Source organism: Marmota flaviventris, chromosome 10 (assembly GCF_047511675.1).
Source record: "Marmota flaviventris isolate mMarFla1 chromosome 10, mMarFla1.hap1, whole genome shotgun sequence".
Lineage (NCBI taxonomy): Eukaryota > Metazoa > Chordata > Mammalia > Rodentia > Sciuridae > Marmota > Marmota flaviventris.
The window spans coordinates 34,942,035-34,957,882 of NC_092507.1; the positions used below are offsets into that span (position 1 = coordinate 34,942,035).

Consider the following 15,848-nt stretch of genomic DNA (forward strand, 5'->3'; position numbering starts at 1 on the left):
CTGTCGGGAGATGTGGTCTGGATGGAACTCTTATGATTTGTTTAAATGGGGCAAGTTACACGTGGTGGTCGAAAGGAAGTAGGACGTATTGAGAGCTCTGGTGTGGGCCAATATTTATCAGGCGATGGGGCATGCTAGGAACAGCTTTTGGGTGCGGGGGCCACCATAAGAACAGTAGTGAGGCGCCTTTAGGGAGTTTAAGGGAACTCATCCTCAAACCCTGCGAAATATTGACTAAAGGGAGCGGGAAAAGAAACCTCGAATACCTTGTTTATCTTTCTACTGATTTATGCTGAGGAGGAAGTCTTACTTTAAAGACTTTCCCCAAATTCAGGGCACTGTCCATTCCAGTGAAGCACTTTGGACATAAAGGTTTAAGAGAAAAGCTAACATCGGAACCCAACCCCTATGGCTAGCTTGGTGTCTGTTCCCCTGGGAGCATGCACATTGATCACCATTCTTATACCCAGGTTGTATCAACAAATGCCCAAAATCTGGGGATGAGTTAATCCAGGTTCCTGTGGTGGATGTGCAAAGTGACAACTTCAAGGAGATGTGGCCATCCCTCTTGTTAGCCATAAAGACTGCTAGCTTTGTGGCTGTGGACACGGTATGAGATGGGAAACAGGGAGGACAGGTGGTTTTGAAGGGACTGGTACTGGGGGGCCACTCACAGCCCTTCCTTAATCTACCCATAGGAACTGAGTGGGCTTGGAGACAGAAAGAGTTTGCTGAACCAGTAAGTATTAAATCTTTAGTTCTAGCCCTGGCAGGAGGGGCAGATATCAACCCTGGAGTGTGTGGGGAGTCACAGTCCTGGATGGTTTGGTTCTTTCATGAAGTAATTCAGCCATAACTGCCCTCAAAACCAACCCCAAGGTGCATCGAGGAACGTTACAAGGCTGTGTGTCATGCTGCTAGGACCCGTTCTATCCTCTCCTTGGGCCTTGCTTGCTTCAAGCTGCAGCCTGACAAGGTAGGAGCTGTCTCACTCCTGTCCCAAGTTTGTGGCTGTTGGGAGGAGGGTTGAGTTGCAGGGGAACATCAGGTGTGAGGATTTCTTCTTCCAAATCTTGATATAACAGATATCTTTCTCTTTCAGGGTGAACACTCTTACCTGGTCCAGGTGTTCAATCTCACCCTGCTGTGCATGGAGGAATATGTTATAGAACCAAAGTCTGTGCAGTTCCTGGTGCAGCATGGCTTCAACTTTAATCGCCAGTATGCCCAAGGCATACCCTACCATAAGGGCAATGACAAGGTAGGACTTCAGCTTCCTTAACCTTGAGTCTGGCGCTCAAGTGACTTTATTTCTTCCTACCCTAGGCTAGATGCCGGAGAAGAATTTGCTTATGTGAGTATGGGAAATAACTAATGACAATATGGGAAAACAAGACAAATTAATACAAGGGTGGGTGACATCGGATTAGATAACAAGGGAAAATTTTCCAGGTGGGGAAACCTGGGATTAATGTCCTGTAGAGGAGTCTATCTGACCCCTTCCCTTCCACCTAGGGTAATGAGAGCCAGAGCCAGTCAGTACGGACACTGTTCCTGGAGATAATTCGGGCCCGTCGGCCCCTTGTGCTGCATAATGGCCTTATAGACTTGGTGTTCCTGTACCAGAACTTCTATGCACACCTGCCTGAAAGCCTGGGAACCTTCACTGCTGACCTTTGTGAGATGTTCCCGTCAGGCATTTATGATACCAAATATGCTGCTGAGTTTCATGCCCGCTTCACGGCCTCCTACTTAGAATATGCATTCCGGAAATGGTGAGGGAATGGTTGAGGGAAAGGGGTGGGGCCTAGTATGAGTCTGTTTCATTCACTTAAGATGTTTGTCAAGCACTTACCATGTGCTAGGCACTGTTTTAAGATTCAGCAGACAAAAATCCCTGTTCTCTTTGATCTAGTAGACCAATACCTTCTTGCACTTTTGTAGTGAGCGGGAAAATGGGAAGCAGCGGGCAGGTGGCAACCCACACCTTACCCTGGAGTTCTGCAGCTATCCTTCTAGCATGAGGGCTCATATTGACTATCGCTGCTGCATGACCCCTGCAACTCACCGTCCTCATCCCACCAGTATCTGTGACAACTTCTCGGTGAGACCACTTGCTCATTTCCTGGGAGAGGGGAAGTTCTGATATTTGAAACTCCTTTATATAAGCCCTCTTTCCTACCTCTAGGCCTATGGCTGGTGCCCCATGGGATCACAGTGTCCTCGGTCCCATGATATTGATCTTATCATTGACACTGATGAGGCTGTGATAGAGGATAAGCGGCGGCGGCGACGACGTAGGGAAAAACGTAGAAGGGCTTTGTTGAGCCTGCCTGGGACACAGACCTCCGGGGAAGCTGAGGATGGTCCTCCCACAAAGCAAGTCCATGGGGACCTAAAGGCTGAGGAAATTGATCAGAAAGTGGCTGAGGTTGATAAAAAGGACCAGCCCGGCTCTGATCAAGATCACAAAAATGACTTGGAGAAGGAGCTTAAAGCAACAAGGTATGAAACTACTGACATGGCTACCTCAGAAGTGCCAGGGGGCCAAGCCTGTCTTAACCCAGTGCCTGGGGATGGATTGCACCGGGCTGGTTTTGATGCCTTTATGACAGGTTATGTGATGGCCTATGTGGGAGTGATCCAGGGACCACAGTCCTGCAGCTCTGAACCCTGGCTACCCGAATGTCACAACAAGGTATATCTGAGTGGCAAAGCTGTCCCCCTCACAGTGGCCAAGAGCCAGTTCTCTCGTTCCTCCAAAGCCCACAATCAGAAGATGAAGCTGGCTTGGGGCAGCAGCTGACCCAATTTATTCAGCCCAGGAAGAAAAGCTGAGAGTAGAAGGAGTTGTTTGGGTCTCTCTAGCCTGTGAATGTCACACTCAGCTACATAGAGTTAAGGTGGGAGAGCCTAACAGATACTGGCTGCATTGCCCCTGGACCTTTTCCTTTACCCCAGAGGCTGAGGTATGAGGGTACAAGTAAGAAGGCTGACCAGCTGCAACACCAACTTTATTTTTAAATCTGAAAGTGTCTTGGAAGAGTTTTACCAAAAAATCAACAGAAACGAGTTATGAAAATATTTGACCAACTTCATTCTTTGGTTATTTCTTATTGCGGCTCTGTAAGGACAGACTGTTCCCGAAGCTCCAGCTATAGCAGGAAGGGGAAAAAAATCAGTCCAAGTATAAACCATTTAACCAACTGGGTGTTTATCACCTGTTGATATGAGCAGGCCCTAGGGCCTACAAAACCAGCCCCACTCCCAACCACAAGGTTGAAAGTCTTAATGAGGCAGAACATTAAGACTCCTTTATAAATATGAAAATAGATTAATCAACTGGAAAAGTTCTTTGAATGGGTTAGCTAAGAGCCATGACCACCACACTGCCTTGCCCTCCCCCTGCATAGAAACGTAGTGATGTGGTCTGACCATGCAGTAAGTGCAAACAGCAATTATTCAAGTGTCTTAGACATACTGGCAAGAAGCACCCCAGTCTTCAGCCCTTTATCATTTCCTGGTCAGCTCCAAGTTCCATCCGGTAGCTTATATGCCCCCCAAAAAGGCAACATAGATTTGGGATGGTAGAAGAACCAGGGTAATACCGCCTGCCAGCTCAGCCTACAACTAAGAGTTCTCTGGTCCTGTCTGGGGAATTATACTTGGGTCAGGTAGAAACTAGAGCTCCTTGTTTAACATCACCAGTTGGCCCTAACTAGGAAGGCCTCTCACTGCTGCCTTCCCTCTCATGCAGCCATTGGGTAAATAGGAACCCAAAAGTTTAGCCTGGCTTGACCTGCTCGCCAGGCTCCAGGGATGAGTGGAGGATGTGCACCAAGGGGTCCCTATGGCTTCAACTGAAGGTCCATCCCCAAGGTAAGACAGGGACTAAACCCCCTTACCCATCCTGTTCTCCCTGGACTTGCAGTCCTATGCTCGAGATAGATTAGGGGACTGCAGCCAAGTTTCTTGGCTTGCCTTCTTCTACCTCCATTTCCTCAGAGGCACTTCTGCAATATGGGCTTGTCTCCTGGGGCTTGGGCCCAAAACCGTTTTCTTCCTGGGGAGTAGAGCAGTCCATGGCCTCATGGGCTGGAGCAGCTGCCCGGAATGGCGGGATCTCTCTTACCCTGTACTTGAGACTACTGAGTCTTGGTGGGGGCCCATCAGATAGTGATTCTTCATGGCACACAAATGGACAGGCCTCCTGATGCAAGAACTCTGGTGAACCAGGCAAAGAGCGCCATCGGCGAGCAGGTGGGGCCAAGGGCTCTTGCCAGTCAGCTAGGGGTGTAGTTCTAGGCCCTGGTGCATCCAGGTCAAATACCAGGGAGATTACAGACTTGCTGGGTAGGTCAAAGAGCTTGATCTTGCCGCCCTTGAGGTCCTGACGAGCACTGAAAGGGTTGACTTTGGGGGTACGGGTAGCACCATCTCTTGGTGGCTGGTAATAGGGGTCCAAGACACTCACTGTACGTGGGGGTTTACGAGAAAAGATGTCTGACTGGCTTCGAGACAGCCAAATAGTACGTCTTGGACGTGGTGACTTGTGGGGGATCTTGTCATCCAGTGAGCTCAGCCTCTTCCCCGAAGGCACTTTCTCTAAGGGTCCTAAAGAACAGTGAGTCAGGTCTGGGTTATTCTCAGTAGTCATAATCAACAAAAGTACCACTTCATTAGTGTTTTTACTCAGGAAAGCAAAGTAGGATCTGATGTCCCATTTCATCAATGAGGAAACACTCAGAAGGAAAGCAGTAAGTCAAGTCACAACTCTTTAATAAAAAAGAGTCCAGTACTTTTTCCCCCGTGATCTCCTGCCCCTCTTCCTTCTAGACCCAAGTTCTTGCAATCACAGCCCTGGGGGGTAGATCCCATAGACTAATTTCTTCTGTTGGGGTCAATTTGGATTGTCTATGATCTCTTACCCTTTGCTGTGGGTTGCAGCTTCTTGTCCCTCTCCAGCTCTTCTTCCTGTAGGCGGTTCATAATTTCCTCCAGGGTCTTCTCAATCTCCACAAAGGATGGACGCAGTTTGGGGTCCATCTGTAGGCATCCACACCAGCCATGAGCTCCGCCCTCCTCCCACTCCACAGGTGGAATTTGAATGTGTTTCTAGCATCTTTTAAGAGGCAGATGTGCAGCTTTTTTGAGATTTTCCCGAGGCCCTAGGCCATGAGAATGATTCCCAGGGATAAGGCAGGAAAGATGCTACTGTCATTATCTTTTACTATCTTAGTTCTTTTTTTGTGTGTCTTATCCCCTTGTTTGGAATACAACCCTCCAAAAGTGTACGCTCACATTGGTTTCTTCTGTTTTTCTTGAGTTCTGATACTGATCTATTTTGGGGAATTACATGAACAAAGCCTAGCTACTCTTTTGTCCTAACAGATCTAGCCTGGCTATCTAGCTATATAAAATGAAGGCCAACAAGCATTTCCTCCATGTGCCTCAGAACAAGCGTAACCCACAGTCCAACAATAAAACCTGACCAAAGTTCTTTCAATACCCAAATGCAAGGAGTGGTAGGTCTGCCCTGCAAGCTGAGGATTATTGGGTAATACAAAGCTGTTTTTATCTTCCCTTGGTCCAGGGCTCTGGAGACCCTGGCCAGGCCCAGAAGAGGAAGTGTAGTTGGTGTTATACATCCAGTGAAAATGTGTCCCCTCATGAGGCTAATCAGCTGCCTCTCCCTATGGTCTTAACCAGGTGGAAAAGGATTCAGACAGCCCCTGACCAAAGCCACAGGGAGAAAGACACTCACATTACAGCAGTTGAAGGTGAGCTGCAGAAAGTCTGGGGGACAGTCTCCCACCATGTGCTGGAAAGCGTCATAGTCCAGCCCGAAATTCTGTGGATGGGTATGGTGGGGTGGGTACAGGGACATGGGTAGACAGGTCATTAATCCCCCACCCATCCTGGCCTGTTCAAAAGAGGAGGCTGGGAGCTGCCTCTCAGAAGTAGCCACAGAATGAGTACCAGCAACTCCACCCCAAGGACAAAATAGTTCTATAGGCTCAAACCAGCCCCGTCCCAGTGGTACTGGGCCCCAAGCCTGTAGCTCACCTCTGTGCGGGGAAGATAGTCTGGATCAGCCTGGATGCGGGCGATGATTTCGCAGAGGATGATACCATAAGAGAACACATCTGCCTGGTGGGTAATCAGACTTCAGTTGCCCTCTCAATGACGAGAAGATAGGGGTATCTTCCCCCATGTCTTAAAAGCCCAGACCTAGGACTTATAGCCCATATAAATCATTCACTGGGCAATTGCCAGATGCCATCGCTGCTTTTGGCAAAAAGAATGTTCCTTAACCTGAACATAAAGGTTGACCCTTAGTACCTTCTGCTAAAAGTGGATTCTAAAGAGAACTAGGTCTCCAGATCCTCCAGACTTACCTTCTCATTATAGGGCTCATCTCGGAGAACCTCGGGTGCCATCCAGAAGGGTGATCCCACCACAGCCAGCTTCTCATTTCCCATGCTGTGGGGTGAGATTATAAGGAAAATGAATTCACCACTGCCTGGCACACTGGAAATTTTCTGAATGTTGGAAATTCTTATTTCCCATGGATGGGTACAGAGTAGGACTGACTGAAGTCAGTCACTGAACTATTGTGATCAAGTCCTAGCCTCCAGGGAGGAAGCGGGATTTTCCCCTAACAATCTGCTCTGCAGCCCTAGCATCCATTAGGACTACTCACCTGGCATCAGGAATCTTCTCAGCTAGGCCAAAGTCAGCCACCACTGCAGAATAACCATTCTCATCTCTCTTTATCAGGCAGTTCTAGAGGTCCCAAAGAAAAGAAGATGGTTCACAAGTGGGAATTAGCCAGCTATAGAGTTATCACCTATGCCTCCCTAGTATAGGGCTTCTTGGTGAACTACATTCTACACTGACTGACTTCAAGTGGTCAGAAATGGAGGCTTTAAGACAGCCATAAGAGATGAGTCAGCTCTGGAACTTCAGTGGCTACCCTAGGTGTCACTTCAGTCTCTAAACTCAAATATTTACCCTTGCTTTTTATGTTCTTAGCCAGAGATATCTCAATAAACAAAACAGAAACCCTTGTCCTCTTGAAGCTGATAGTGTAGGACAGACTATCAGGTCCTTGGCCTCCCTTCCTCTTTTCTCAGAGTGCACAGACCCTAGTCCCAGGCCTTAACTTGCCAAGTGAGGTAAACTAGGACAAGTACTCTAGCCTACACTAACTTTCACTGCCCACCAATTACAAGTGACTTCATTTCCTGGGATGAAAAGTTTGATCTGGCTGGGGGTATAGCTCAGTTGCAGAGTGTGTGCTTAGCATGTGTGAGGCCCTCAGTTTGATCCCTAGCACTGCAAAAAGAGATCTGGCTCCTCCAATTGGCCTACCTCTACCTGACACCTCGCTGCTCCTGGAATCCCTATGCATTCCCCCATCCAATTTGTCTTAAACAAGTCTGACTTCAAGAATGAACAAGCCCTCCAAACCTTTGCCTTTGCTTAAACCATTCCCTTTCATTTGGGATGGTCTGAATTCATTCTTTCTCATGTAGTGCTGGGATCAAACCTGGGGTCCCATGTGTGCTAATCATGCACTCTACCACTGAGCCACACCCCCCACATCCTCATCCAGTTCTCCCTTTTACCTAAGAAATTTTTATGTCTTTTCAGGCAAATTGCTCTTAAGTCCTCACCTTTATATCTCCCTCTTTTCTCAACTTCTTTGGCTCCTGTATGCTATTTCCTCTTACAGTCTAGCAGAGGTTATGAACACCTCAGGAGCAGATTCTGGTTTGGTCCTTTCTTCCTCCCCATATTTAATTCATAAGTCAGACTAAGGATATGTTCACTGAACAAATGCTGTTATCTGCAGAGAAAGAGTGTATCCAAATGACCTATAAACAAACATAAAGCAGCAACCAGCTCTCCCCAAATAGCTGCATTCAAAATAACCCTAAGCCACTTTGGCTTAGGAGGTATTCTCACCCCACCCCTTCCTCCAGAGGCAGCAGAGATCAGGAATCCTTGGCTTACGGAAACTTTTCTGGGGCCAGTAAGGCCCGATCTGACCAAGACCAGCCCCCTTTCCCTTGCCAACCTTGTTGTCTAGTTGCCAAGACATTGTCAAGTCACCTCTTGCTTACTCAGCATCAAGTACACATTAATTATTCTGGCCTTGATGTGATTACACCATTCTTCCTCAAGCTGGAAGGAGCCTGTGATTTCACCACACTTCCTACCCTGGATCCCAAGTACATATACATCGTCTGGCTTCCAAGAAGGACTGACTGTCCTTGTGCTTGTCCTGGCTTTGACCCTCCCATCAGTCCTGCCGAATCAGCATCCCAACTCCCTGACTTGATAAGAAATGGGCCCTATGCCAGTCTGCATTAGCCAAAACCATGGGTAAAGGGCACTATCCTATCATGTCTCTTTTCCTTTCTCCTCCTATTTCACCAACAACTTAGACTCTTTGTCTCTAAGGCTTGGACTAAAGTCCTATTTACTATTAGAAACAACCCTATTAAAGCCAGCTTGGGAGCAGCAGGATAGGAATAGAATGTGGCTATAGTATACCACCCTTGTCAATGCTGTTCAGTTTCTACCCCATATTCATATTCATAGAGGCCTGTTCACTTTCTGCAAATCACCCATCTAGTAGAAAGTGACTTCTGAGTAGCATCTCCAGAAGCAGCTAAGAAATGGCTAAGGCAGGAATGATCATTGACCTACAGTGTGGGTTAAGGTTGCATAGCCTAGTGTTCCTAGAGTGGGAATGGACCGCCACTTCTCTTAAGGTTTCTCCATAGCCAGTAGTTGGTCATTGGAACCAAAAAAAAAAGTCAAATAGTCTACATCTGAGGTGATAAGAAAAATGAGGAGCCCTGACCAGGATTAGCTTCAAGTTTCCCAAAAACCCCGAGCCTGCCCTTTAAGAAATCTAAGCTAAACCAGCCATAGAGGTGCATGCCTGTCTTCCTAGTGACTCAGGAGGCTGAGAGGCCTCAGCAACTGAGACACTGCCTCAACAAAAGGACCGGGAATATAGTTCAGTGGTAAAGCATTCCTACCCAGTACCAAAACAAACAAAACACTAAGCTAGTCAGGTTTAGCTTGCGACACTTTTTTTTTTTTTTACACTCAGTGGCTTCTGCTGGAAATATTCTCATTGAAGATCCCAGTGAGTTCCCTAACAGCTCAATAGACAAAAATAGTTCTTAGGTTATTTGGTCTTTCTGTTCATGCCACAGTTAATTACTTTCTTCATCTGTGTATGATTCAAGAATTGTGTTAGTATTGGGTATGTACAGAATATGGCAGTCAGAGCCATGCAGCTAAGACTACCTAGTTGGAGACTATTCCCACAACTTTTTTATTCTCAACTGGCTTCTATGATTCTACAGTTTTGGGTTCCCTTCTCTACCTTTGGCTACTCTGCAGACTTCAATGGAGGCTCTTCTTCCCATCCCATAGATGATGCTTTCAAGAGTACTGTCTTGGACCTATATGCTCTTCTGGTACTCCATTTCTAATTACCACCTCTGTGCTGATGACTCAAATGTATATACTGAGCCCTAGCCCCCCACTTTTTTTTTTGGTAAGTTGCATATCTAATCTTCTGGACATCTCCTGGATTACTCATATTGAACTCCATTCATACAAACCTGAACTCATCCCCCCCCCAAAAAAAAAAAACCCCAATATTTTACTTAGAAAACTATTTTTTTATGTTCGTTTTGTTTTTTAGTTTTGTATACGTGCACACATGTGTTGGTAATTGAACCCAGGACCTCAAGCATGCTAAGCACAGGCTCTACCACTGAGTTACACCCACAAGCCCCTAGCTTTTATTTTTATGTCTTTTGGTATTGCCACTTTCTACCCAGTTTACTAAACTAGAAACCTGGAATTCATCCTAGACTTTTTACTCTTATTTCCACCAATTTTAACTTCTAAACATTTTCAAACTGGTCCCTCTCTTTTTATTCCTATTACTGTTGCCCTAGTTGAGGGCCTTATCATTCTTCCTCTGAATGTTTCAATACTGTGCTAACTGGTCTGTGTGCTTCCAGAGTTGGCCTCCCATAACTCATCTTCCTCATTTCTGCCAGCATTATCTTACTGAAATGTGAACCTGTGTTCTATTTAATAGCAGATAATGACATGTTCCATTGGTATGAAATGTCCAGAACAAGCAAATCCGTAGAAATAAAAAATAGATTAGTGGTTGCCAAGAGCTAAAAAGAGAGAGAAATAGGGTGAAGTTTCTTTTTGAGGTGATGAAAAGGCTCTATAATTGGATAGTGGTATGGGTGAATATATTAAAAACCTCTGAAATGTATACCTTAAATTTGGTGCATTATATATTTTTAATTAATATTTGTTTTTAGTTGTAGATGGATATAATACCTTTAATTATTTATTTTTATGTGGTGCTGAGGATTGAACCCAGTGCCTCACACATGCGAGACAAGCACTCTACCACTGAGCCACAATCTCAGCCTGCATTATATCTTAATAAAGCTGTTATTTTTAAAAAGCTGGCCATGATTCTTCCTTTCCTATCTACAAAATAACATCCAAGTTAGATAGTCTGATATAGTCAGACTTTTCTGTCAACCTAATCCTCTGCCACTCCAACTTCACAGTGAAAATCACATTTTTTATACTATTCCTTTCATCTGATCTGGAATACTATTCATTCTCTACCATATACTTATTAAGGAGAATTCATTTTCAAAATTCAGCTCAGGCATCATCTCTTCTGAGAAGACTTCTCTGCACCTGAAGGTTAAATATCCTTTCCTCAAAGCATCCTATTCTTATTTCTCCTCTCTTAACATTTGCCACATTATAATGAAAATGTCTATGTTTCTATAGTACCTTACCCAACTAGACTGTAAGTTTAGGAAAGTGGGGATGTCTTAGGAGGGAAGTGGACTACAAAATACTTTCTAACCCCTCAGGTAAGTGAATGATTGCCCAGTTCTCTACATGGTACATTTTTCACAGGTATAATACCATTGTTTTTTCAAAACAACACTATCAGAAAGACAGATCTGAGATTTTTAAGTTTAATGAGAAAAGTGAGGCTTTTAAAAAGTAAAGACCTCAATCGCCTGATTCTAAGAGGGTCTCTCCTAATTCTTTGGCCTCTCCAGAGGGTCAGGTTTAAAAGCTTTCTGCTGGAGACAGCAAGTCCATGGCAGGAGCAATGTATACTTATGAAAGCAGCAGGAACTAGGGTCTGTGACAAAGGGATACTGTTTGTGGAGGCAATGTCATAAGGCCTCTTACTTGGGAACCTAGTCCCTACCTCCAATGTTGGCTAATTTCAGGACATCTAGTATAATGCTTGCATTTCTGACTCAACTGTGGCTACAAAATATGACACTCAATTAGACTAAGGAGCCAGCCCAATTTTTAGGCTGTTTGGTATGCAATACACAAAAAGAAGACTTCTGAATGAAGTAATTTTGCCTAGAAAAGCACATGTATAAGAGGCCCAGCCAGAGTCCCCTGAGGTGAGAGGTAACCTTTTTAGGTTCAAAAAGTAGCACAAACACTGCTGATGCATGGTGCCAGTTCCCCTTAGTATAATACATCACATTGCATCAGAGTGGCTTACAGATTTGCCTTTTCAAGGACAGGGAATGATCCCACTCATCTCTATATCTTTTACCTAGCACAGGCACACAGAAAAAAATCCTGGTAAAAGTTTGTTAAATGAAAGTTTGGCCAGATGATCTGGGCCACTATCAAAAAGCATGTGCCAAGTGCATATACTAATCATGTATTCAACTCTCCATAATAGGGACTGAGCTGACAAGGGGATCAAAAGTGTGGCCAGGAGTGCATTTTTTGGAAACCTACACAAAATTTTCAGAACTGGGCCAGAGTAGACATCTGAGAGAAATTCCTGAGGTGTCCTGGAATTGGCATTGAATAACACCACCCAGAGAGGAGAAATACCAAGAATATGTGCAGTGTTAGCTTTAGGTAACAACAATTAAAAAAAAAAAAAAAAGTAGAGGATAGGAAAAGCAGCAGAATACAACAGACACTAGTATGGCAATATGTAAATCAATGGATGTGTAACTGATGTGATTCTGCAATCTGTATACAGGGTAAAAATGGGAGTTCATAACCCACTTGAATCAAAGTGTGAAATATGATATATCAAGAACTATGTCATGTTTTGAACAACCAACAATAAAAATTTAAAAAAAAAAAAGGTTCTCAGTATGCCATCACCTCTCTCCTCACCTCAGCATACTCCACAAACCCAGCTATGACCAGATGAAAAAATAATTTATTTTATATATCAAGAAAGGTTAAGTGGTTCTTTTCACAGCAAAGGCAAATCAGAGAATGAACTGCCCTCCTAAACACCTCAGGGATTTCTGTAGTCCAAGTCTCTTAGGTCTCTTAGGTTATCTGCTTTAAGTGGGTGCAGTGACATATGCCTGTAATCCCATCAATTCAGAAGATAGGCTGAAGCAAGTTCAGCAACTTAGCAAGACTGTGTCTCAAAAAAATAAAGAGCTGGGGATGCAGCTCAGTGGCAGAGCGACCCTGGGTACAATCTCTGGTACTGGAAAAAAAAATTTCTGTTTTGCTGTAATATGTTCCATCTCTTGCCCTCCATCACACCATATGATCCTATATCTTTACCCCTGGTGCCTGTGTAATGAATGATCTGCTCTGACATCTATCCCCCTGATTAGACTTAAGAGCTCATGGAAGTTACAAGACTGAATTTCAGTCATTTCTATGTCCCCAAAACTGTGTCCTCTGATAGCACAGTATAAATGGTTCCCTGAAACTGTTGATAATTCTCATTATAAAAAGTAACTCCATCCAGGCATGGTGGTGCATGCCTGAAATCCCAGCAGTTCAAGAAGCTGAAGCAGGAGGATTGCAAGTTCAAAGACAGCCTTAGCACTTAGCGAGGTACTGAGCAATTTAGCAAGACCCTATCTCTAAATATTAAAAAGGGTTCAGTGGTTAAGCACCTATGGGTTCAATCCCTGGTACAAAACAAACAAACAAACAAAAAAAACCAACTCCAAGATGTCCTAAAATCCCTCCAGCATTCATATTTGTTCTTTTTTCTGTCTTTTATTTTTTGTGGTGCTGGAGATTGACCCCAGAGCCTCATGCATGCTAGGCAAGTGCTCTAACATTGAGCTGCATCACAGACCCTTTTTTTTTTTAGTTAATAAATACCTTTATTTTGTTTATTTTTATGTGGTGCTGAGGATCAAACCCAGGGCCTCGCGTGTGCAAGACAAGCACTCTGCCACTGAGCCACAACCCCAGCCCCCAGACCCTATTTTGTTGTTTGTTTTTGGCACCAGGGGTGCTTAACCACTGAGACACATCTTCAGCCTTTTTTATATTTTATTTAGAGACAGGTCTCGCTAAGTTGCTTAGGACCTTGCTAAATTGCCCAGGCTGGCTTTGAACTCAAGATCCTGCTGCCTCAGTCTCGGGAGCCACTAGGACTGCAGATGTGCATCGATCTGTCGATCTGTTTTTAAAATGTTTTTAGTTGTAAATGGATACATTACCTTTATTTACTTATTTTTATGTGGTGGTGAGGATCGAACCCAGTGCCTCGCATGTGCTAGGCAAACACTCTACCACTGAGCTACAACCCCAAACCACCATTTGTTCTTAATTCATGCTCTTTACCCTGAAAACCAGCATTTTTTATTTCTAGCTGTGTGGCCTACACCATACATGGATAGGCTTTTCACTCAGGAGGAATCAACAGGGTGACTTCAATGGAGTAAACATTAATTCCACCAAAAAAAGAACAATAATCACCAAGAGCTAGAGATACAATTCACAACGCACAATCTCCTAAGGGTAGCCACAGATCATTAGTAGTGCTTTCCTGATGCCAGGTAGTAACAGAATTAAGCAGAAACTAACTGTTCTCTCAGTTATCCTGAAGAGCCAAGGCTCACGTACAGTTCTACTGGTTGCTACTGGAGCGCCAGTAAAAGCCTGTGTGTAGTACCAGGGATTGAACTCAGGGGCACTCAATCACTGAGTCACATCTCCAGCCCTATTTTGTATTTTATTTAGAGACTGGGTCTCATTGATGCTTAGTGCCTTGCTTTTGCTGAATCTGGGTTTGAATTCTCGATCTTCCTGCCTCAGCTTCCTGAGGCACTGTGATTACAGGTGTGCACCACCATGCTGACATTCCCACTATTTTCCAATCTTCCTGTTATCTCTGATCTGGGAATACTGAATTGATTACTGTTGCAAGGACAGAATCCATTTTTGCAGATAGAACACTTAAGGTCTCAAGAGCACTGAAGACATCAGAAGAGAGGGAGCAAAACTTGGTCTGGAACCCCAAATCTCAGTTCTTGAATAGATGTTTTGGCCTCTGTGCTATCAGTCCCTTCCCTGAAACAGGGCCAGAAAACTGTTTACAAAGGCAAATAAGAGGAATACTTGAGAAACACAACAGAATAATCAAATACTATGAAGTGTAAACCACAGAAATGTAAGGAAACCTGACACCATCCTTAAAAGAAAGCCAACTCAAACCCAAGGTTGATAATGAAGACATAATTTGAAAACCTCAAAGCCCTGTACTCTGTCCCTTTAGACTTAATTCTCCCTTGGGGATTCTAGTTCTTATGGTCATTGTCCCCTGCCATACAGGTGTCCTTGGTGGGGCTGGTCTGGGCATGAACATACAGTTCTCTCCTTAGTCCTTGCAATACAGTTAATCTGATGCTGGAATGTTCAGACAAAACTTTCCCAGAAAATAATCAGAGATTATAAGAGGACACTGATAATACATTAAATTGGATGGTCTGGTTTATAAGACTCTTGATAATCTTCAGTTTGAGATCCCCTACAATTTACTTCCCAACCTGCCAGTAGAGCTTTCAAAAATCACTTGTTCCCACCACCTAGGAGTATACTCAACATCTCCTTAAAGTCTAGACCCAATGAAGCATAGCCCAGATACATGGAGTTATTTCTCCTAAGTTCCTAGTTTCTCCTCCCAAGTCAAATGGCACTGGAAATACTCACTTCCTATAAGGAAAACCAGAGATGGTGGTCTTACCCTATAGTAAAAAAAGTTACTCATTTTTATAGCACAACACAATAGGCACAGACAGAACCACACTTGGACAAAGTGCCTTTGGGGTACAGAAGAGAATATGAAGAACTGTTAAAGGTGAGCTTTCTTCCAGAAAGTCTAGTCCTGGTCTAGAATGATCTCCCGTGCTCTGAAAACTATAGTCTATGTAGCTAAACACTCAATTTTAAAATGCTGTATACTGTTCTTTAGTTATTTCCCAACAAAAGTATAAATACCTCTAGGTCAGAAATCCTCCTTTTCTAATATTCCTTCACCCATGGAGCCAGACATAGGAGACATTTATGTAGGTATAGGGAAAATACCTATCTGTATGATTAATTAATAACGTCACAAATTCCTATTAGCTTAGAAGAAATGGCCCTCTATGAGTAGGAAGCAAAGATCTTGTTTTGGCTGGATGCCTAAAGTGACAAAATCAACTTAAGACAATATCTAAAGTGTCCCATTCCACCCATTTGCTGGAATATGTGCAGAGTTTTTTTGTGGTGCTGGGAATTGAACCCAGGGCCTTGGGCATGCAAGGCAAGCACACTACCAACTGAGCTATATCCCCAGCCCACATGTGGTTTTCTTACTCTTGATTTTCCAAAACATTCTGGAGGGAGAATAATGTCTAAGGAAGGGATAAGATACTGCCTTCCAGATCCAAACTGACCAAATATTCAATTCTTACAGGTCTAATATAAATAAAGAGTTCTTCATAATGAGGCCTTAGTTGGTTCTC

The 15,848-nt window shown here is 44.1% G+C and overlaps 2 protein-coding genes across 9 annotated transcripts in view; one reads left to right on the plus strand and one right to left on the minus strand.

The window, feature by feature from the left end:
• Toe1 (target of EGR1, exonuclease) overlaps positions 1–15,173 on the plus strand; it is a 15,568-nt gene extending 395 nt beyond the window's left edge. The window contains exons 2-9 of one of the 3 annotated variants that reach the window (XM_071617790.1): positions 471–610; positions 699–739; positions 880–976; positions 1,103–1,261; positions 1,516–1,775; positions 1,945–2,104; positions 2,189–2,505; positions 15,118–15,173. In XM_071617790.1, the coding sequence (XP_071473891.1) occupies positions 471–610; positions 699–739; positions 880–976; positions 1,103–1,261; positions 1,516–1,775; positions 1,945–2,104; positions 2,189–2,505; positions 15,118–15,130 (1,187 nt within the window). In that variant the 3' untranslated portion in view covers positions 15,131–15,173. Of the gene's footprint in view, positions 1–470; positions 611–698; positions 740–879; positions 977–1,102; positions 1,262–1,515; positions 1,776–1,944; positions 2,105–2,188; positions 3,099–15,117 lie in introns of those variants that run through there. The other 2 variants (XM_027937594.3, XM_027937593.3) reach the window with 2 other exon arrangements.
• Tesk2 (testis associated actin remodelling kinase 2) overlaps positions 2,994–15,848 on the minus strand; it is a 144,435-nt gene continuing 131,580 nt past the window's right edge. For 4 of the 6 annotated variants that reach the window (XM_027937590.2, XM_071617781.1, XM_071617782.1 and 1 more), the window contains 6 exons: positions 6,704–6,786; positions 6,399–6,483; positions 6,067–6,150; positions 5,765–5,851; positions 4,929–5,046; positions 2,994–4,614 (listed from right to left, as the gene is read on the minus strand). In XM_027937590.2, coding sequence (XP_027793391.1) covers positions 3,950–4,614; positions 4,929–5,046; positions 5,765–5,851; positions 6,067–6,150; positions 6,399–6,483; positions 6,704–6,786 — 1,122 coding nt within the window. In that variant the 3' untranslated portion in view covers positions 2,994–3,949. The remainder of the gene's footprint in view (positions 4,615–4,928; positions 5,047–5,764; positions 5,852–6,066; positions 6,151–6,398; positions 6,484–6,703; positions 6,787–15,848) is intronic. The other 2 variants (XM_071617785.1, XM_071617784.1) reach the window with 1 other exon arrangement.